General features: G+C 45.0%; 1 protein-coding gene across 1 annotated transcript in view; it reads left to right on the top strand.

The window, feature by feature from the left end:
- Positions 1–14,757, top strand: part of LOC137326856 (uncharacterized) — a 29,354-nt gene extending 14,597 nt beyond the window's left edge. The window contains exons 7-13 of the mRNA XM_067992236.1: positions 400–628; positions 1,924–2,204; positions 4,840–4,964; positions 7,188–7,466; positions 10,045–10,195; positions 11,507–11,606; positions 14,168–14,757. Of these exons, the coding sequence (XP_067848337.1) occupies positions 400–628; positions 1,924–2,204; positions 4,840–4,964; positions 7,188–7,466; positions 10,045–10,195; positions 11,507–11,606; positions 14,168–14,364 (1,362 nt within the window). The 3' untranslated portion in view covers positions 14,365–14,757. The remainder of the gene's footprint in view (positions 1–399; positions 629–1,923; positions 2,205–4,839; positions 4,965–7,187; positions 7,467–10,044; positions 10,196–11,506; positions 11,607–14,167) is intronic.
- The last annotated feature ends 8,190 nt before the right edge of the window (positions 14,758–22,947 follow it).

Raw genomic sequence — 22,947 nt, forward strand, 5'->3', positions numbered from 1 at the left:
GATGGACAAATATTGGCTAGGACACTGGGAAGAACTTCCCTGCTCTTCTTTGAAACAGTGCCATGGGATCTTTTACATCCACCTGAGAGGGCAGACAGGGCCCATCTGAAAGACAGCACCTCCAACAGTGCAGCACTCCTTCGGTACTGCACTGGAGTGTTAGCCTAGATTTTGTGCTCAAGTCCCTGGAATGAGACTTGAACCCATGACCTTCTGATTTAGAAGTGAGAGTGCTACCCACTGAGCCACGGCTGACACCAATGTATGGGGCTGCAGTGACTGCATCACTCCTTTGTTGGGCAAACCCCTCGACTGCGCAACACGTAACCCAGACCTATTGAGACAGGCGTTGCTGAAAGAAATTCGTCGCTAAACACCGTGTATTTTTCTGTCCATCAGTTATCTCAGCTGCTGACTGAAGCTGCAGAAGTAGCCTTGCACCGTACACTTGAATTCATTGTAGTGGTGGAAGGATTTAGAAAGGGCAGCGTTATCGTTGACTCCATCCTTCTGACTCACATCGTGGAGAACGTCTCTCTTGCCGACATGAGCTCTGTGCTAATATCCGCTGTTAACCAATCCCTGAGGTCACAGAGTAGACTCAGTTTGTCGTATGGAAGCATTGAAGGTGAGATCTTTAATAAAAGGCCAACGCTACAATTTGCTTTGCAATCAAAGCACTGATCTGAGTGTTCTTGGGATGTGGAAAGGCATTATTTATTGTCCATCCCCATTGTCAATGCCCTGAGAGCATTAAAAGTCAACCACTCAAGGGTTAATTTTAACCCTGCCCGCCCGACGGAAATCAGGCGGGCAGGCAGTTAAAATGCCCAGTGTAACTTACCCACACCAATCCTGCTACCTCGCCATCTTAATCTACTCTTTTGAGCAGGTGCGAGGGACACTAGACTGCAGCAGAGTCCTTCTTTAAATGTGCAGATCAGGCTCCGACAATGTCGCCGGGGCCCGACTGCAATTGTAACCGGAGGCCTGAGCGGCCGAAATGCCGGCGTGGCTTCCTCGTCCGGCTGAACATGGCGGCAAGAGGAGCCGGGGCTAGTCGAGGCCCAGAAAGGTAAGTTAACTTTACTTTGTTTTATTGTTTCCTTGTGGGGCCAGGAGGAGTAGGAGTGCTTTTCCAGGCCCCACAAGGAAACCTTGGGCCTCCCCAGCCCTCCTGGGGCTTCCCTCCCCCTTCCCCCGATCATGGTGCCACCCTGGGGACCAGCCCGCAAGACTCCGATAGGGAGTTAAAATCGGCCCATTTAATGTGGGACTCCGCGGAGTCAGTCTGGGTAGAAGTGGCAGGTCCCTTCCCTGAAGTATAGTAGTGAAACTATTTGGGTCTTTGCAACAATCTGGTAGCTTTCGTGCTTATTTTTCTGGTGCCAGCCCACAAACTGTAGCAGGGCCACTGTGGAGCAATCAGTAACTGGAATCCTGATCTTCCCATCCCTAGTCCCAAGCCCACAGGTGCTGAGGGCAATTGCAATACCACCGTGACTGTCACGTTTGAGAGCTTCCGTTCTGCATGGCTCAGTGCTACACTGAGCAATTTATTTACCAACTAGGCCATTGGGGAACTTCCTCTGAGCCACACCAATTACTACAAATCCATTGTGTTGAGAAGGATGGCCTAGACATAGCCAGGGCAGATCTGTACTCTTTGTGCTCTGTTCCATTTTCTCCAATTTCTTTATTTATGAGGGAACCAAATATTAAATCTCCACAACTGGATTTAACATTGGCCTATCAAATTTGCCCAGTGTACAGAAATAGAGTAAAATTGGACCCAAACGACATAAGGTTTTCATTCCAGTTAACAGGCAATAATATTAATCTTGTAGCATGATTTATTCCCATTCCATAAAACATCACATGAAAGCTGCATAATTTACCATCGATTTTTTTTTTCCGTTACAGACTTTGATCAGTGTGAGAACAACATATGTGTCTACAACTGCAAAGCCCTCGGTGGGATGTACAAATGTACATGTTTGAATGGGTTGAATGGCAACAAGTTTGCATGTACACACAACAATACAAGCTCCTGTGGTGAAGCCCAAGCTGTGATACCAAACCCTCTCGTGGGGGAACTTGAAAAAATGGCTCAATTTCTGGACTTTGCCAATAATACAGGATGTTCGTTCAGTGGAAACACATCTGACACACATGGAATTCTGCACGTGAAGGATTTGTGTCTGGTGAGTGAAAAAAAAGGCACGCACACGCTAAGCAACTTGTCTGTTTGTGATTTCGTATCTTCACACTCTTTCCTTGGAGAAAAGTGTGAAGTAGTGGGAGGATTCACAGGCTGATTAGCAGTCCGGCAGGCTGCGACGTGACATTTCTTTCCGCCAGCCAATGGGATGGTTGGTTCTATACAGCTCCCACAACCCATACAATGAGGGGAGACACCCACACCCACCGGACACGAGTATCCTGCTGGATATCAGCCCAGGATTCAGAGCCGGAGCTCCGGTCTCCACTCGCTAGGACTGTTTGAGGTTAGAACCCTGCACCTTCTGACTCAGAGGCGGGAATGCTACCACTAAGCAAAGGCTCACTCAGCAACTCAGTGAAGCCAGCTCTTCGAGCTGCCTTGTGCACTGAAGCAATCGACTTACCTCCGGACTATACTGCACATGTTAAGTGGAATGGACTGTGGGATTAATCCAGAAGTACTCCTTTGAGTCTGGTTGCAATTTTTGGTCAATTGATCAGCTGTGTTAATGGGGATATGATGTCAGCTTGAGTGTAACACTCTTGCATCTTTGTCAGAAGACTTCCCACTCCAAGACCTCAGCACATAACCTAGGCTGACACTGCTGTGCAGTAGTGAAAAAGTATTGCATTGCTGGAGGTGCTTTCCTTTGGATGAGACACTGAGTGACGGTCTAGGTAACTTGTTGAGATGGATGTTAAAGATCCCACAGTCTCCTGGCCAGCATTCTTCCTCGACCAACACAGTCAAAACCAAATTAACTGGTCCTGAACCTCATTGCTTTTGTGTCTTACTGTGCACAAATTGGCTGCTGTGCTTGCGTACATGACAGCAGTCAATGCACTTAAAAGTAACTCATCGTAGGGGAAGTATTTTAAGATGTTTTTAAGAGACATGGTACTCCCACTACGTCACACTTTTCTAGATGCAAGTCTTGATTTCATACATCATGAAAAAGAAACTTAAAATTCTTTTGCCCTCCATTGTATTGTCACGGTGAACTTTCCATCGATGTTCATTTGTGGAGGTTGTAGTAACTCTAGTTACCTGTCTACAATATATTCCCGGGGGCGATATGTTTCTGCATTGTTCAGGCAATTAGAAACCTTTGCCACTTCATTATTAATCATGTAGTCTAAAGTCACATAATAAAAACAGAAAATGCTGGAAATACTCAGCAAGTGTGGCAGCATCTATGGAGAAAGAAACAGTGTTCACGTTTCAGGTCGATGACCTATCGTCAGAACGGTCTAATGTCACAGCAGTTTGAGACTCATGACACTGCAGTTGCAGTTTGAGTCATTTCCATTACAGTTGTGTTTTCCTTATAGTTGAGTTGCATCTGTCAGCTTTTCTCACATCTGAGAATTTACTGCTCAACTCTAATATCGCCATTTGTTGTTGATTGATCTATTCTTATATTTTTGTTCCTAATGACATTAGGTAGATATAGGAATGTGTTTCAAGGCTGTAGCCAATCTCAAGGCTTGGGTAGAATAAATAAAGCCCTTGGTTTGTTCTCTTGAGGAGTTTTTTTTCCATCTCTTGTCCTTTCCTGAGGACCAGTTTATGGTTCTGCAGAGATGAGCATCCCTTCAATACTTCACCCAAATGACCATTTTTCATGTGTCTTTTGCTCATTTCTAGCTGCAATTTTTAAGGGGGATATGTTCAATGGGAATGAAAGAGTAGGGGAGCGCTCATGGTGAAGTACCTTCCCCACCTTGTATTGAAAATGGGGAGGGTACTTTGCCTATAAAGGGACCCTGCTCTTGGTGGTGAAGTCGTGGTGGCAGGCAGTACAAGCCAGAGATAGCTATACAACATTGCAGGCCTGATTCTCCAACTTCAGCTCCCTGCGAGTTCGGCTCTCCACCAGGAATATTGCAAAATTATCTCTTATGTTATCTGTGGTGTCAGCTGTAGCTCAGTGGTAGCACTCTCACTTCTGAATCAGAAGGCTGTGGGTTTAAGTCCCACTTGAGCACAAAATCCAGGCTGACACTTCAGTGCCATACTGAGGGAGTGCTGCACTGTCGGAGGCGCCGTCTTTCAGATGAGACCACCACCTTCTCAAGGGCAATTAGGGATGGGCAATAAATGCCGGCCTCGCCAGCGACGCCCACATCCCATGAACGAATAAAAAAAAAACGAGGCCCCCATCTGCCCTCTCAGGTGGACATAAAAGATCCCATGGCACTATTTCGAAGACGAGCAGTTATCCCTGGTGTCTTGGCCGATATTCATCCCTCAACCTACACTAAACAAATAGATGACCCTGATTCATTATCACATTGCTGTTTGTGGGACCTTGCTGTGCACAAATCGCCTGCTGCATTTCCTGCACTACAACAGTGACTACCTAATTGGCAGCAAAACCTTTGGGACATCCTGAGATCCTGAAACACACTATATAAATCCAAGTTCTTTATTTCTATGCAGTACTCCCACTAGATTTTCCTGCTCCTTTAATTGTCAACGAATCTCAAAAGCACTGGAGTCTAAAGCAGCCACAGAAAACATCTGCTGCAAAAAGATACATTTATGAGTTAATAGGGATAATAAAAAAATGAATAAAATGTCACTTTTTGTTTCTTCACTTCCCCATGTTGCAGAATATCACCAATGATGTAACGGATCTGTGGCTAGAATGGAAAACCCCAAACATTTTACACCTGGTTTTGGAGGGACCTAACATCACAGTCTGTCAATTCTCTGTTTCCCCCAAACAACTGATGATGTAAGTACAGTCCCTGAAGCAATATTAAAAGTAAAAATAAATAAAATAAGTAATCATCAGTTCATTGGAAAAGAGGTTGCAAGTATGTGCTTGGTCTTCTCTACACGGAGAGCTCCTCGTCTCTCCCCAGGTTGTTGGGGGGAAAATCACAACAGCTCCTGTTATCTCAGCCTCCCCACTCTTTGACTCGTTGCTCAACTAATGCTTCCTAAAATTCCCACCCTGCTCTCTAAGCCCTCGGGAACATTTCCCTTCAGCTTCCCTTCCTGGCTCCGCACTTTGGCCTCAAGCTGCACTCTCTTGCTCCGAATGTGGCTGAAAATCTGTTACCATTCTGAGTTCCGCTCCCAGCGACAGTTTCAACTCCCGTGGCCTCCTCCCACTCCCGGTCCAAACCCTCTGGCCTCAACCCCCTGTGACCTTCTCCTCTTCCCCCGATTTACTGCTCCCACGTCCGGCCTATACCCCAACCTCAGCCCCGTATCCTCCTCCCACTCTCAGCTGGCCACTCCCACTCTCAGTACAAGACCCGACCTCAGACCCCAAGACTTGCTCCCCTCCTGGCCCTAACCCCATCCCCAGCCTCCCTGGCCTGCTGATTCTACACATGCCTCAAGCCCCCATCTCCTACTTGGTTCTTTCCCTTATCTCCCTCCCCCCCATCCCCCCAATCTACCACCCTACCATGAACTATATGATTTGTTCAGGCCTGCCACATTAAGCTTCAGGCCAATGCAAAATACAACAACCCCATCCTGTCTTCTTCCACACCTTATCCCACACCCTGTCCTCTGACCTACCAATGGACAATGCCATGGGAGATCCATCATAAAACATGCAAACTAAATATTTTGAGATGTGTCCATCACACTTTGTCACACATGCAAATACTTGTGTTGTACTTATAAGAAAAGTATACAAAAAGGAGAGTAAAGCCAGTTATTTCTTGCTCGTTTTTTCTGAAGGGGCTGAGCTGGAGATTTACAAGCATTTCTTAACTTACAGAGAATCTTTCTCAGCAACAGGAAATACCCTTTAATCTCAAGATCTTCCCAAGAGGATTGAACCTCAGCCAATGCCTATTTACAACAATTGTACTTTGTGACCTTAAAGGGACACACCAATTATACATAGGTCCAACTTACCAGCAGGACAATACATTGTGTGGTACATGGTATAACGCTCCTGTTCTTATAAAGAAGTATATTCTATGACTTAACGTGAGCAACATTATGGGAGATCTGCTGGCACATATTAAACTTTTGAAAGTACCCATCACACTTCAAAGGTCACACTTCAAAATATGAAATAAAGAAAGGCAGACATTTCATATCGGGGTGAATTACCAGTTAAGTACTATCTATGAGGGAAGTTTACAAAGTAACCAGGAGCTGTAAATTTACAAGCATCTAACCATCTACAAACATTTCTCAACAACTACAGTTGACCTGTAATTGATCTCAGGGTGGTTACAGCAATGAAACTTAGTGGTCTTAAAAGGACGGATTCTTTAAACACCGCCGTATCTTAGCAGCAGAATAACACACGGTGCGCTACATGGTATAATGCTCCAGTCATTAAAAACAATGCATTATCTGACTTTCAGAGGGCATCATCATGGGAGATCTAATATTAGCAGGACAAAATGGTGACTGATCCATGCATGTTGCTGCTTTACTTGATGTGCAGTTGTTTATATTTGCTACATGGATGTCAGCTGTGGCTTGGTTCATAGTACTCACGCCTCTGAGTCAGAAGGTTGTGGGCTCGAGTCCCGCTCCAGAAACTTAAGCACAGAATCTAGGCTCTCACTCCAGTGCAGTACTGAGAGAGTGCTGTACCGTTCGTAGCTGCCATCTTTCCAGATGAGACGTTAAACAGAGGCCCCGTCTGCCCATTCAGGTGGAGGTAAAAGATCCCATGCCACTATTTTGAAGAAGAGCAGGGGAGTTCTCCTCGGTGTCCTGGCCAATATTTATCCCTCAACCAACATCAATAAAACAGATTATCTGGTCATATTTCTTATTGCTGTTTGTGGGATCTTGCTGAGCACAAATTGGCTGCCGCGTTTCCTACATTACAACAGTGGCTGCACTTTGAAAAGTACTTCATTGGCTGTAAAGCGTTTTGCGAGGTTGCGAGGTTGTGAAAGGCCCTATATCAATGCAAGTTCTTTCTTTTACACTTATTGTACATCATTGGCACACACTCAATATCTTGCAGTTACAGAGTAATTGACAGCACAGACGGAATCAAAGGATCCTTCCTGGTTGGCTACGTACGGTTGAATAATGAGCAATCCTCTGCTTTCGGGAAAAACCCAATTTTGAACGTGACCATGATGCGTCATCCGGGGTCCTTTGCCTTTCACGAAAATGAAAGTCTGAATGTGACTGTAAGCGTCCAGTCAGGGCTGGGCCGAAACCCCAAACTCTTCGTAAAGAACTGCAACGCTGTGTTATCGCCACAAGAACCTGAAGGGAACAAACTCATCGAGGACGGGTAAGGAAAGAGGCTCGAGTTGGAGAGTGAATTACTTGTGGTTTACTGCCTTACTGCTCTTACGCATGGCCTTCAGCTTAACTAAGGACTGCTAAGAATCACAATGGATGCACACTGTTGGTATTTTAATTCCTTTCCCCTCCCCATTTCATTTCTCCCCTATTCTGACATGTTGGGATACAATTCCAAATGTACCTACAGCCCTCTAGTACGTCACCCAATTTTGTTTTTTTTATTATTATTATTTTTTAATTTTATTATTGAGACACCTAGTTGAAGGACCTTTAGTGTAGGGTGACAATAGCATCTTGAATTTAAATAGGTTTCTAATGTGATAAATGTTCCAATAGGGTTCTCCTAATGACGTCACTCGATGACGCCTGGCGGCCATGTTGGATGACATGCGTTAAATGCGAGGTGGATAGCAACGTGTGATGGCCATGCAAAAGAAAAGGCTAAGTTATTTTGAGCAGTTATCACCGGCAGATGGATCATTATATCTCTACTTTATAACTTGTATTTGTTATGTATATTTAAAAATGTCTCGGTCCCAGCGAATATCTCCATTGACTCCGACAAAAGGTTCTTAGGCTGGGCTCCCACTCCCCCGATTCTCTCTCCCTCTCTCTCTGATCCTTTCTCCGTTTATTGAAAGCTCGCCATGTTGTTCCACATGCTTCCCCCTTGGCACCAGGATCCGTCCTCCTTTCTGCAGCGAAGTGATATAAAGGGTATGGCTGTGGGATACCGAGTTACAAGCGCTCAGCACTGCCAGACCAGACCCTCAGTGAACACATCTCAAACCAATCAACCCTGCATTAAACACCCCCCCTGCAAAAACAACCCTAACCCCAATCAAATACCCCACGTCAACCGCCTCAGACACAGCCCCAACCCCTAATCAAATACCCACTCCACACCCGCATTAAACCCCTCTACTAGACCCTGGATTCATATCAAACTCTCCAGACCCCTCAATTAAGTAGCTAGAGATGCCCAGACTCAACAAACACTGAAATATTCCAGATCCCTATTACTTTATAACTGGTTTTCAGATTCTTATTTTTAGATCCCCGTCAAACCCTTTCAGCCCCCATCAGGATGTCCCAGGCGAGACCCCGTCCCCATCAAATTCCTTTTAGGGTAAATTTACACAACAGTAGCACTGGTGCAAAGCAGTTATTCCTCCTTTCGACACTAAAGTTGTAGTGTGAATGTAGAACCAGGTGCAGTGAGAACCCCTCGAGTGTTGGTGTCAAGTAAAATTACTTTGCACCATATTACTGTTGTGTTATAAAAGCACACTAAGGTCAATTGCTTTAAAACTTCCAAATACTGTATTGCTCCACTCCCTCATACAAATGTTGACACACTATCCGAGACCCCCTGCAAATGTTGGCATACTCTCCGAGACCCCCTGAAAATGGTGACACACTCCCCAGGATCCCCTGCAAATATCTTTATCGTTGTCCCCTCCATTACTACAGCCTACAAAGGCACAGAAATTCACCAATTCAATATCAATTTGTCTACTCACACGTACCTTCGCTCAATCAACAAGCTGTACTCCAACACACTTGTACTCCAACATGGCACGTCACGTGACCTGTGACATGTATTAGGAACGCCCTATACTGGAAAGTATGTCTGGTCATTGGGTGAGAAATGAAAGGTCTTGCATTTGCATTTATATAGCATCTTTCATGACCTCAGAACGTCCCAAAGTGCTTTACAGTCAATGAGATACTTTTGGAGTGTAGTCACTGTTGTGATGGAGGAAAACAAGGCAGCCAATTAGTGCACAGCAAGCTCCCACAAACAGCAATGTGACAATGACCAGATAATCTTTTCTTTTGCTGATATTGGTTGAGGGATAAATATTGGCCAGGACACCAGCTGAACTCTTCTGTTCTTCAAATAATGCCATCTTTTACATCCACCTGAAAAGGCAGAAGGGGCCTCAGTTTAATGGCTCATCCAAAAGACGGTAGCTCTGACAGTGCAGCATTCCCTCAGTACAGCACTGAAGTATCAGCCTGGATCATGTGCTTAAGCCTTGGGAATGGGGCTTGAACCCACGACCTTTGCCACAGAGGCGAGAATGCTACCCACTGAACCAAGGCTGACACCTTTAAGAACAAGATTAAGCTTAAGGAATCTTACAACACCAGGTTATAGTCCAACAAATTTATTTTAAAATCACAAGCTTTCGGAGATTATCCCCTTCGTCAGGTGAAGGGGATAATTTCCGAAAGCTTGTGATTTTAAAATAAATTTGTTGGACTATAACCTGGTGTTGTAAGATTCCTTACATTTGTCCACCCCAGTCCATCACCGGCATCTCCACATAAAGATTAAGCTTGGCTGTGATGCCTGTCATGGTTGAACAGCCGGCTGACACCCACTGACCAGGTACACAGGTGGTCATTTGTGCAAGAGTCCCAAGGATCCCAGTGCCCATTGGACCCTAGAGAGTGTCAGGTCCTTCAGATGAGGAGGGGAGAACATTTTATAAAGAAAAGGATGCTTAAAGCTTCAAACTAGTAAGTATTTGGTCTGTCTTATTTTTCCCTTCTAGGTGTCCTGTATTAAAAGACGTCTCTATTTTTTTCAATGGAAATTCCTCGTCAGTGTTGCTGTCTGTCAAGGCGTCCGTCACCAAGAACTCCACCTTCTTGAGGTGTGAATTGCAGATTTGTGCTGAAGACCATTGCGCCTGCACCAGAGATGTGAGTGAAATGCACATGATTGGTCAATAGGAGGCGAGGGGGAGAATTGCTCTGGTTTCGGTGTAGGGGTAGTGATATCACAAATGTGTTCATGATGATTTCCTCTGCTCAGTATTTCTGACAAAACTTTAAACAGGTTCACAGCTTAAACAGTTCCAATTTTGCTACAACCTCTAACCAGAAAAAAACATCATCCAGTTATTTATAATGTCCCTGCACGCAACAAACAGATTAGTTCGCACCTTTATAGATGAAAATTAATTTATGTCCAGTCATCAAAATCTGTTCAATTCTCATTCATTCTATATTCTTTATTCCTATTCTCCTCCTCTCCCACAGACAGTGACTGGTGCTGGGGTCCGATTCCATGGTTGTTGACAGCTCCCTCACCCAAATGGTCATGTGTGAGTCTACACAGTGGGCTAGATTTTGACTTTATATATATATATAAAAAATTGACTTCAATGGAAGTAAAAATCAGGAGAGATGTAAATCAGGGCTGCCAATTCACTATCACCTTTTTTACACTATCGCACAGAGCCGAATAAGTCCATCTGACTGTGGGAGCATCAGACTTGAGCTTGGTACTTTCCTCATCCAGAATCCACAAGCTCCCTGGCTAATGTTCGTTCTCTCCTCCCTAGTGTCGAGATGCTGAGGCAAATTGCTTCACTCTCACCACTGAGATTAACTCAGGGCCGAGATCATGCTGGGACCTGTTTGGTCTGGAGGACGCTGCAGCGGCCGCCCTAGGTGGCGATTTACACACTGAGGCATTCGTTTGTTTGTTGAAGGGGGAATCATCATTCTGACTTGTGTGTCATTTTCACCGGATTTGTAAACAGAAAAATATTGGACATGCTTTTTTTTTTCTTTGATTTATTTCCCACTACCAATGGAACGGAAGGGAGATGAAAATTGCTTGCTGTGTGTTTTTAAGTCATTTACTTTGCACATGCGCCACTAAATTCAGGAGCAACTATAAGCACCATTTTGGCGTGGCCAAAGGAAATCAAAGGGAGTTGGCTTGGGTTTGCACTTCTTTGCCTCTTAGTTGGTGGTTCTGAGTGACAGATACAGCAGCAAGAAGAAGGAGAAGACGAACAACATTTCTACAAACAGGTCCACCTCTCACCTTCTGGGCCACATGGCCCAGGTAGAGCAGGGCGCGGAGTGAATAATAGAGGGAGCTTTTATCTTAAAAAAGGCAAACAATCCACAAAATAAAATGTAAATTACATAAGTTATCAATCTAAAATGGCAGTCTCTTGTTTTATCTTGAGCTGGTCACATAATATTCTTTCATTCAAGCAGGTGGGAAAACGCTCTACGGCAAATTCACAGTCTTTCCAGGAAAACTACATTGAGATTGGGCCAATCACCGTCCTGAAAAGCAAGGCTAAAGAGAAAAGTAAGGGGTCTGGTCTGTACTAATGGTGGCGGCTGATTTATTACATTGAATAATTAGATCGCAGGACCATAAAAGTACCACCCAGTGTAGTATTAAACCACAGGGCAGTACAAATCTCGGTATTTGCTGAGGTAGCTAACCTCATGTATGCAGCTTTTGGGGTGATGCATTTGGCATCAGAGTTATTGGCATGGGAAGGGAAACGTCATCCGTGGTTCCTGCTGCTTATCACCACTGGAAAGTGCTCATGGGTGGATATCAGGTGAAGACCACACTTTAGGAAAGGATGTCAAGGCCTTAGAGAGGCTGCAGAGAAGATTTACTAGAATGGTACCAGGGATGAGGGACTTCAGTTGTGTGGAGAGACTGGAGAAGCTGGGGTTGTTCTCCTTAGAGCAGATAAGGTTAAGGGGAGATTTGATAGGAGTGTTCAAAATCATGAAAAGTTTTGATAGAGTAAGTAAGGTGAAACTGTTTCCACTGCCAGAAGGGTCAGTAACCAGAGGAGTAGGTTTAAGGTAATTAGCAAAAGAACCAGAGGGGAGATGAGGAAACCTTTTTTTACGTAGCGAGTTATTACAATCTGGAATGCACTGCCTGAAAGGATGGTGGGAGCAGATTCAATAGTAATTTTCAAAAGGGAATTGGATAAATACTTGAAAGGGAAAAATTTTCAGGGGCTATGGGGAAAGAGCAGGGGAGTGGGACTAATTGGATGGTTCTTTTGTATATTTTGTGTATAAAAGATGTCTCATGACTGGGTATGGAACTGTCCAATCAGCCAGTCACTGCGGTTTCCTTATCTGTTAGTCATTGAGTCAGTCCATCATTTATTCAGTCTGTCAAAGCTTCGAGGAAGAAAGAGATAAACTGGGTATCTATGGGCCAGTCAGTCTAATGCTTTATTTTTATTCGTTCATGGGATGTGCGTGTCGCTGGCAAGGCCAGCATCTATTGCCCATCCCTAATTGCCCTTGAGAAGGTGATGGTGAGCCGCCTTCTTGAACCGCTGCAGTCCGTTTGGTGAAGGTTCTCCTACATTGCTGTTAGGAAGGGAGTTCCAGGATTTTGACCCAGCGACGATGAAGGAACGGCGATATATTTCTAAGTCGGGATGTTGTGTGACTTGGAGGGGAACATGTAGGTGTTGTTGTTCCCATGTGCCTGCTGCCCTTGTCCTCCTAGGTGGTAGAGGTCGCGGGTTTGGGAGGTGCTGTTGAAGAAGCCTTGGCGAGTTGCTGCAGTGCATCCTGTAGATGGTACACACTGCAGCCATGGTGCGCCGGTGGTGAAGGGAGTGAATGTTTAGGGCGGTGGATGAGGTGCCAATCAAGTGGGCTGCTTTGTCCTGGATGGTGTTGAGCTTCTTGAGTGTTGTTGGAGCTGCACTCATCCTGGCATGTGGAGAGTATTCCATCACACTCCTGACTTGTGCCTTGTAGATGTGAGTAAGCTTCCAGAGAACATAATATGGTATAAAATTAATACTCACCTAGAAAAACATGGGTTAATTGAGGACAGCCAGCCTGGAATTGGTAAAAGATAAATTTAGTAGAATGTTTTTGAGTATATAAAGTAATGTATTGATAAAGAAAATGCAATGGATGCCATGTGTATGGATTTTCAAAAGGCACTTGATACAGTGTCAGATAAGAGGCTCGTTGATGAAATGAAGGCATGTCGTTTTAAAGGGAGTGTGGAAGCATGGAGTGGATGTTGGTTAAAGGATAGAAAACAAACTATTGGTTAATGGATATTTTTCGAACTGAAGGGATTTAAACATTGGTGTTCTCCAGGGGTTTGTGTCAGGACCACTGCTCTTCTGAATATATATAAATGATCTGGGCTCAAGTACAGGGGGCACACTATTAAAGTTTGCAGATGACACAAAAAAATAGGGAATGTGGTTAACTGTGAAGCAAATCGATTTGAGATGATACATTTTGGGAGAAAGAATAAGGGAATAAGTATACACTAAGTGGTAAAATTTTAAAAGGGGTGGAGGGAAAAGAGGCTTTAGAGTTAAGATATACAAATCTTCAAAAATGCGAGGACAAGGTTTTGAAGCCGTGATCCTAAGTTTTATAATAGGTGCGATTGAGCACAAAATGAGATGTAATGCTAATCCTATGCAAATTATCGGTTGGGCTGCAGTTCGAATATAGAGTCTAGTTTGGGCATTCTACTTCAGGGAGGATGTGAAGGCTGTGGAGAGAATACAAGATGATACAGGGATGAGAGGTTTTAGGTATGAGGCGACAATAAAGGAAGTGGGCTCTTTTTACGAGAACAAAGGAGGTTAAGAGGAGATCGGACAGAGATATTCAAAATTATTAGGGGTTCCGAGTGGAAAAACTATTTCCAGTAGTTAGTGACTCAGTAACACTAGAGGGCATAAATTTAAGATCATCACCAAATGTACAAAGTGAGAGGTTAGGTTTCAGAGAGCCAGCATGGGAGTGATGGGCTGAACGGCCTCCTTCTCTACTGTAAAATGTTATGAGTCGAGGACAGGGCATCCATATGTGTGGTGTAACATGTTTTCTGTATTTTCATACCAGAGCCAAACCTGATGATGGTGATTCTCATATCGGTGGGTGCGATACTGCTGGTGGTTCTTCTAATCGGCTTCCTGCGGCTCATCTATCGTCGCCTCTCTGGGACCTCGTGCTCTACCAGAATCCTCAAGATGAAGAATATTTGGAGGAGACAGTCATCGTTGGACGCAGTTGCTTTAAAGTCCTGGAAGCGGTTGTAGCAACCTGGAAATGAGACCATCGCGTGAATTGGTCCAAAAGGCATCTAAAAATATCCACATCATCATATAAAAAGAAAAGAATAGAAAGACTTATATTGCACCTTTCACAACCTCAGGACGTCCCAAAGCTCTTCACAGCCAATGAAGTACTTTTTGAAGTGTAATCACTGTTGTAATGTAGGAAACGTGGCAACTAATATGCACTCTGCATGGTCCCACAAACAACAATGAGATAATGACCAGATCATCTGTTTTAGATGTTGGTTGAGGGATTAATGTTGTCCAGGCCACCCGGAGAACTATCCTGCTCTTCTGGTAATGCAAATATTAGAACTATTTTTTAATATTGAATCTATGAATTGCAAATTCAATAATAAACTTTAAATTTTTATCTATTTTGTTCATGTGGTGCTTTTTTGGCAACTTTTATAAGAACATAAGAACATAAGAAATAGGAGCAGGAGTAGGCCAATCGGCCCCTCGAGCCTGCTCCGCCATTCAATAAGATCATGGCTGATCTGATCCTAACCTCAAATCTACATTCATGTCCAATTTCCTGCCCGCTCCCCGTAACCCCTAATTCCCTTTACTTCTAGGAAACTGTCTATTTCTGTTTTAAATTTATTTAATGATGTAGCTTCCACAGCTTCCTGGGGCAGCAAATTCCACAGACCTACTACCCTCTGAGTGAAGAAGTTTCTCCTCATCTCAGTTTTGAAAGAGCAGCCCCTTATTCTAAGATTATGCCCCCTAGTTCTAGTTTCACCCATCCTTGGGAACATCCTTACCGCATCCACCCGATCAAGCCCCTTCACAATCTTATATGTTTCAATAAGATCTCCTCTCATTCTTCTGAACTCCAATGAGTAGAGTCCCAATCTACTCAACCTCTCCTCATATGTCCGCCCCCTCATCCCCGGGATTAACCGAGTGAACCTTCTTTGTACTGCCTCGAGAGCAAGTATGTCTTTTCTTAAGTATGGACACCAAAACTGTATGCAGTATTCCAGGTGCGGTCTCACCAATACCTTATATAACTGCAGCAATACCTCCCTGTTTTTATATTCTATCCCCCTAGCAATAAAAGCCAACATTCCGTTGGCCTTCTTGATCACCTGCTGCACCTGCATACCAACTTTTTGATTTTCTTGCACTAGGATCCCCAGATCCCTTTATTTCAAGGCCGTGAACTTAGACTGAAACATATAGGCTCATCATAACCATAAATTTACGCAGAAGTAACTGAAAGAGTGGTGTAGAGGTCGTCAGATTATGTCATTAGTAATGTGGAATTGACGAATTTATCCAAGTTCAGGAGACCATTCTTGGAGGTGGAAGGAATGGTCACAAAATTAGGTGGACTCTTTGGCCTCAAGGACTTCGTTTCTTCAGCTAGGAAAACCCTATAATTACTTTGATGTTTATAACACCCAGTTGCAATTTGGATCCCATTAAGAAAAAATAAAGACTTGCATTTATATAGCGCCTTTCACAACCCCAGGATGTCCCAAATCACTTTACGGTCAATGACGTACGTTTGACGTGTAGTCACTGTTGTAATGTAGGAAACACGGCAAATAATTTTCACGCAACAAGGTCCCACGAACAGCAATGAAGTGAATGACCAGATCATCTGTTTTTTTGGGGGGGGTTTTAGTTGAGGAATAAATATTGGCGAGGGCACTGGGGACAGCTCCCCTGCGCTTCTTCAAAACAATGCCGTGGGATTTTTTTACGCCCGCCAGTTTAACGTTGCAACCTTGTTGGGGGCTTCCTGTCCATGCTTGGCTGCTACAGGCTCTCTACTGAGCTCTTTATGCACTGGCTTCCCTTTCTGCAGATCCTCTCTGGTTACGGTGTTTCTACTCTCAGTTTTCCTACTTTCTGTTTGTCAGGCTGTGTAAACAGGGCTTCAGGGGAATTAAGCAGCATGGGATTCAAAGAAACTGTTGTTATGGTACTTGTCCAAATGAAGGCCAAGTTACAGTCTAGAAATTCCTAGCTCAGAAATAGTATCCATTGAATTATCATGTTTTACATGAATTAGCTTTGGAATACAACATATTTAGCAGCAGACTCCTTTAGGTGGGGTTATTTGCACAATCCAATTTTTTATTGGCTATTTATAACCAATACCTATGTCCCTGAGGACCTACTGCTTCGCAGGCATCTAGAATCTTCTTTAAGATGCCCTGTGCCAGCTCGGCATGCCCCATGAGTTATGAGATTGTCTTATTCTACTTACATTAATCTAGTTATGATGGGTTATTCTTCCAGGCTGCTGAACCCCACATAACACAGGTTTGGAAATTGAGAATCAAGGACCACTCTCTTTCCCTCCAGTTTTCTCCCCTTTTCTACTAAACATGTATGGAACGTATTGAGTCCTGTTGGTGTACGACTCCGCAGGCACAGGCAGACGCTCAACTTCTCACCCCACTAGCCATTCTACATGTGTGAACCTAGACAGTGAGTGTCGATAGACTCTTCAACGGTGCTGGTGGGGACGGGGGGGGTGGTGGGGGGGGGCGGGGAGGAGGGTTGCCGGCACCACGGCAAAGCCTGATCCTGCCCTCGCCTCACTTTCATTTCACATAGACCCCGATATGCCGCAGCCCACCCAGGCACAGGACAGGCAGAGTGCATTGGATGTGTGCTCTGCCTGTCTAGCCTGCCATGCCCCTGAATTTTTAGCATGGCCTAGTTGCACCTGTGGCGCAGGCCTGCCCTCTGCCAGGCTCTTGTGCTGAGAATCGGAGGTGGAATCAGGGGTGCAGCTGAGAGGTCTGCAGCCGTGGGCCTTCTGGCTGCTGTTGGGGAGGGGTAGCCAGAAGGAACCAGGGCCTCTTTAAAGGAACAATTCATATTTTGTAAATCGGATTCCACTGTGAATTTCTTTCTGGTTATTTCACCTCTTCATACAACGATGTCCCATGTGACTGTGAACATGGCACGTTATCCCTCCCCATTCTCCTCGACCTGTCTGCCCTCTTTGATGCAGTTGACCACTCCATCCTCCTTCACCACATCTCCTCTATGGCGCTACCTCTCGTGGCTCCATTCCTACAAAGCCAGCGCATTTCGTGAAATATTTCTCCTACTACTACAACAACAACTTGCATTTATATAGCGCCTTTAACGTAGTAAAACGTCCCAAGGCGCTTCAGAGGAGCTGATTATCAAACAAAATTTGACACCGAGCCATGTAAGGAGATATCAGGACAGGTGACCAAAAGTCTGGTCAAAGAGGTAGGTTTCAAGGAGCTTCTTAAAGGAGGAGAGAGAGGTAGAGAGGCGGAGAGGTTTACGGAGGGAATTCTAGAGCTTAGGGCCTTGGCAGCTGAGAGCCAATGGTGGAGCGATTAGAATTGGGGATGTGCAAGAGGCCAGGATTGGAAGAGTGCAGAGATCACAGAGGGTTTTGGGCTGAAGGAGGTTACATAAATCGTGAGGGGCGAGGGCCATGGAGGGATTTGAAAGCAAGGATGAGAATTTTTAAATCAAGGTGTTGCCGGACTGGGAGCCAATGTAGGTCAGCGAGCACAGGGGTGACATGCCTGAAAGTTTCACCTTGGTCCATCCTACTCCTTGTATACATGGTGCCTCTTGAGAGATAAACCATAAGCATAGGGTCAGTTTACCTCTGCCAATACCCTTGACTCCACAACTGTTGCCATGGCACTGGTTGCCTGTTTAACAACAAGTCATGCATAAACCAGAATATTCTCCAGCTAAACATTGGCAGGACCAAAGCCATCCTGCTTTTTTTCACCAAAACATCCACACATCAGCTCCTGATTCCATCTCCCTCCATGACTGCTCGGTCAGGCTAAACTCAACTGTGGCACGACCTCGGTGCCCAGCTGGCTGAGTTTCAAACCTTCTCACCAGTCCATCACCAAACTGCTTATTTCCATTTTGGCAATATTGCCCACCTCTGTCCCTATCTCACCTCCTCTGTGGCTGAAACCCTCATCCATGCCTTTGTTATCTCCAGACCTGATTCCTCCAACATTCACTTAGTTGACCTCTCAAGCTCCACTATACTCAAACTCCAACTCATTCACGATAGCACCTCAGTGCAGTACTGAGGGAATGCTGCACCATCGGAGGTGCCATCTTTTGGATGAGATGTTAAACTAAGGCCCCGTTTGCCCCCTCAGGTGGACGAAAAAGATCCCATGGCATTATTTCGAAGAAAAGCAGAGTCCTGGCCAATATTCATCCCTCAACCAACATCACTAAAACAGATTATCTGGTCATTACCACATGGCTGTTTGTGGGATCTTGCTGTGTACAAATTGGCTGCCGCGTTTCCTACATCAAAACTGTCACTTCACTTCAAAAGTACTTCATTGGCTGTAAAGCGCTTTGGGATGCCCCGAGGTTGTGAAAGACTTATGGTTTATCTCTCAAGAGGCACCATGTATACAAGGAGTATAAATGCAAGTCTTTCTTTCTTCTTTCTTTACACTGGTGCCTGCATCGTATCCCACACTAAGTCCTACTCATATTTCACCTTTGTCACCGCCAACTCCATGGGCTCTCCACATCCCACTGCATTGACTTTAAAATTCTTCTCCTTATCTACCAACCTCTCCATGGGCTCTCTCCCTTTTACCTCTGCATCATCTTCCCGCCTTCTGTCCCAGCTCTTCTGAGTTTTTTTTTATTCGTTCATGGGATGTGGGCGTCGCTGGTGAGGCCAGCATTTATTGCCCATCCCTAATTGCCCTTGAGAAGGTGGTGGTGAGCCGCCTTCTTGAACCGCTGCAGTCCGTGTGGTGACGGTTCTCCCACAGTGCTGTTAGGAAGGAAGCTCTAGGATTTTGACCCAGCGACAATGAAGGAACGGCGATATATTTCCAAGTCGGGATGGTGTGTGACTTGGAGGGGAATGTGCAGGTGGCGTTGTTCCCATGTGCCTGCTGCTCTTGTCCTTCTAGGTGGTAGAGGTCGCGGTTTTGGGAGGTGCTGTCGAAGAAGCCTTGGCGAGTTGCTGCAGTGCATCCTGTGGATGGTACACACTGCAGCCACTGTGCGCCGGTGGTGAAGAGAGTGAATGTTTAGGGTGGTGGATGGGGTGCCAATCAAGCGGGCTGCTTTATCTTGGATGGTGTCGAGCTTCTTGAGTGTTGTTGGAGCTGCACTCATCCAAGCAAGTGGAGAGTATTCCATCACACTCCTGACTTGTGCCTTGTAGATGGTGGAAAGGCTTTGGGGAGTCAGGAGGTGAGTTACTCGCCGCAGAATACCCAGCCTCTGACCTGCTCTCGTAGCCACAATATTTATATGGCTGGTCCAGTTAAGTTTCTGGTCAATGGTGACCCCCAGGATGTTGATGGTGGGGGATTCGGCGATGGTAATGCCGTTGAATGTCAAGGGGAGGTGGTTAGACTCTTTCTTGTTGGACATGGTCATTGCCTGGCACTTATCTGGCGCGAATGTTACTTGCAACTTATGAGCCCAAGCCTGGATGTTGTCCAGGTCTTGCTGCATGCGGGCTCGGACTGCTTCATTATTTGAGGGGTTGCGAATGGAACTGAACACTGTGCAGTCATCAGCGAATATCCCCATTTCTGACCATATGATGGAGGGAAGGTCATTGATGAAGCAGCTGAAGATGGTTGGGCCTAGGACACTGCCCTGAGGAACTCCTACAGCAATGTACTGGGGCTGAGATGATTGGCCACCAACAACCACTACCATCTTCCTTTGTGCTAGGTATGACTCCAGCCACTGGAGAGTTTTCCCCTTGACCCCCTGGTACAATTCGTATCCCCACTCCCTCCACTCCACTGTAGACAGCAAAACCTTCAGCTAATATACCCATGCATTCCAGAATTCTCTCCCAAAACCCTTCCACTTTGCTTCGAATCTTCAAATAGCCTCAAAACCTACATCTTCAAATATGCCTTTCGCCGCGTCCCCTAATTCCTCTCTCAGTTCCTTCCCAACACCCAATCCCCCTTTCCTCTTGTGAAACGCTTGGACGTTTCACTAAGTTCAAGGTGCTACGTAAATGTAAACCTCTGTTATTGTTGCATCTGAGACATGAATTCTCATTGGGAACACATTATAATTGCCATAAAAATATATACCTCCTACGCAAAGCTGTCAGGCAAAAAAATATGATTACTTCTTGGTTCGATGTACATTTTGCTATATTTCTTTTAGCACTCGCATATCTCTAATTAAACAGATGTGTCTGCCATCTTCAAAGTTAAAGGGGCACTGTTTTCACAAAAATGTGTTTTTTCATTTGTTTCCAAGTGCAGGTAGGCTCAGCTGGAGAGCACACTGACAAGAGCAGGAAGTTTCCCGAGTCGATCCCAGTCTGTGGTGAGCTGGCTGATCTCAACCGGGGTAGCAGTTGGGAGTGCTATAATTGGCCTCAGTGCCCCAGGACTAGGACAAAAATCGGACGGGGGCACTGAGGCCAATTATAGCACTCCCAACTGGTCCTGATTGTGATCGCAATGACCTTTACTGGAAAGCACACGAGTGTGGGTGTTGGTTGAGGTGCAAAATAGAGTTTAGCTGTGATCTTCTCCTTGGTTGAATTGCCTACTGACACACCATCATGGCTTGTACATAAATATTTGGGCGAGGAACTGGAGAATGAGTGAAACTGTCCCCAAGCATGAACCCTCCAGGAGCGTTGGGGGAGGGATTAAAAGCAAAACACATGATGCAATGATACAAACAGCAGTGAAAGGCATCATTAACCACAAAATCATCATAATGAGATTAACCCACAGCTCTTCTAGATCTCTCTTCCTCAAGTAACAACACTTTGTCATAAGAATAACTGGGCATTTCTAAAAAAATCGGGTGCGATCAGCTGCGAGGAAATGCCTGTTGTCTCGGGTCGAAAATTAAACAGAAAGTTCCTAATCGGAAAACTTCAGGGTTAATTAGCAAAATAAGTAGAAAGAACAAATAAACTGTTCTTTTTTCTTTGGTATGTTATTACTAAGTTCCCTAAGAGTTTACACGCTGTTCAAATCCCTCCAAGGTCTCACCCCTCCCTATCTCCGTAACCTCCTCCAGCCCTACAATGCTCCTGTGTTACTCCAACTCTGGTCTCTTGCACATCCCCCACTCCCTTCACGCCTTCAGCGTCTAGGCCTTAAACTCTGGAATTCCCTCCCTAAACCTCCGTGCCTCTCTACCTTTCTCTCCTCCTTTAAGAACCTCCTTAAAACCTACCTCAGTGACCAATCACCTGCCCTAATGTCTCTTTCTTTACCTTGGTGTCAATTTTTGTTTGATAACGCTCCTGTGAAGCACCTTGGGATGTTTTCCTATGTCAAAGGCGCTATATAAATGCAAATTGTTGTTGTTCTTGGCTCATGGTAGGAAACAGAGTAATAGATTATATGCTGTTCTGTAGGTGACATATTAGAGATACACATTAGAGATACACTGAGGATCCTCTACAGCACTGCAGCTTTTCACACTCGGGGGCAAAGTTACTAGTTGGCATGGTCAGGGTTGCTCCTTGTCAGGAAGATCAGGCTGCATGAAGGTCAATTGGGAGGGGTGGGGATGGGTGGGGCTCATTGGGCACTTGTTCGCATTGGTACCTGGAATCTGATGGACGCAAGGGATTAGGTGGGAAGTGGGGATCAGTCCATTTCAATGTCAGACTGGGGGATCCCTCGGGCTGCGGGGCTTGGAGTTTTGGGGTGGGGGCTCATGCCTCTTGGTATTTTCCTAGCTCCAGTCACAGTCTGTGATTTAAGTCAATAATAAATCCTTGGAACTGTCTTGACAAAGTGTAATGCTAAAGGGAATTGATGTGCATTAACCGTTGTGTTTTCAGTTCCTCCTCCTCCACGAAACTTCATTCAGTGTCTAAACATGATGCAGGCGATTGAAGGCGCTCTCTACACACTGAGGCCCCGCCTGCCCACCCAGGTGGATGCAAAAGATCCCACGGCACTATTCGAAGACGAGCAGTGGAGTTCTCCTCAGTGGCCCGGCCAATATTTATCCCTCTAAAAACAGATTATCTGATCATTATCTCATTGCTGTTTGTGGGATCTTGCTGTGCGCAAATTGACTGCTGCGTTTCCTACATTACAACAGTGACTACACTTCAAAAGTACTTCATTGGCTGTAAAGTGCTTTGGGACGTCCTGAGGTCGTGAAAGGCGCTATATAAATGCAATACTTCCTTTCTTTGTTCTTTACTAGATATTTTCTAAACGAGAGGAAAAAATGGGAGATTTCCTTGGTATGAAGTTGTAAACGTGTTCTTTATAAATGTGCTCATAATTTCACCATAGTTAGTGCAAGGAAGAAACCTTGTCCCATTGTGGTTAAAGTTAGTTGGTTCGCTCATACAAGGCTCAGTGGGTAAGATCACTTTAGTGGCGTAGCAAAACCCATTATAGCAAACCGAACTGTTTCACTCATTTCACCCACCTTGAAGGACTGAAGTCGGATCATTTTACAGGTCGAATGGTGTGGTGTATGAGGACTTCTATTACTTACAGAATTGTATTGTTACTAAGACAGCTGTAAGATACTTGGGATACACTGAAACTATGGTTCTTGACTCGTTTCAGACATGCA

This window comes from Heptranchias perlo, chromosome 11, assembly GCF_035084215.1.
Source record: "Heptranchias perlo isolate sHepPer1 chromosome 11, sHepPer1.hap1, whole genome shotgun sequence".
NCBI classification, from domain to species: domain Eukaryota; kingdom Metazoa; phylum Chordata; class Chondrichthyes; order Hexanchiformes; family Hexanchidae; genus Heptranchias; species Heptranchias perlo.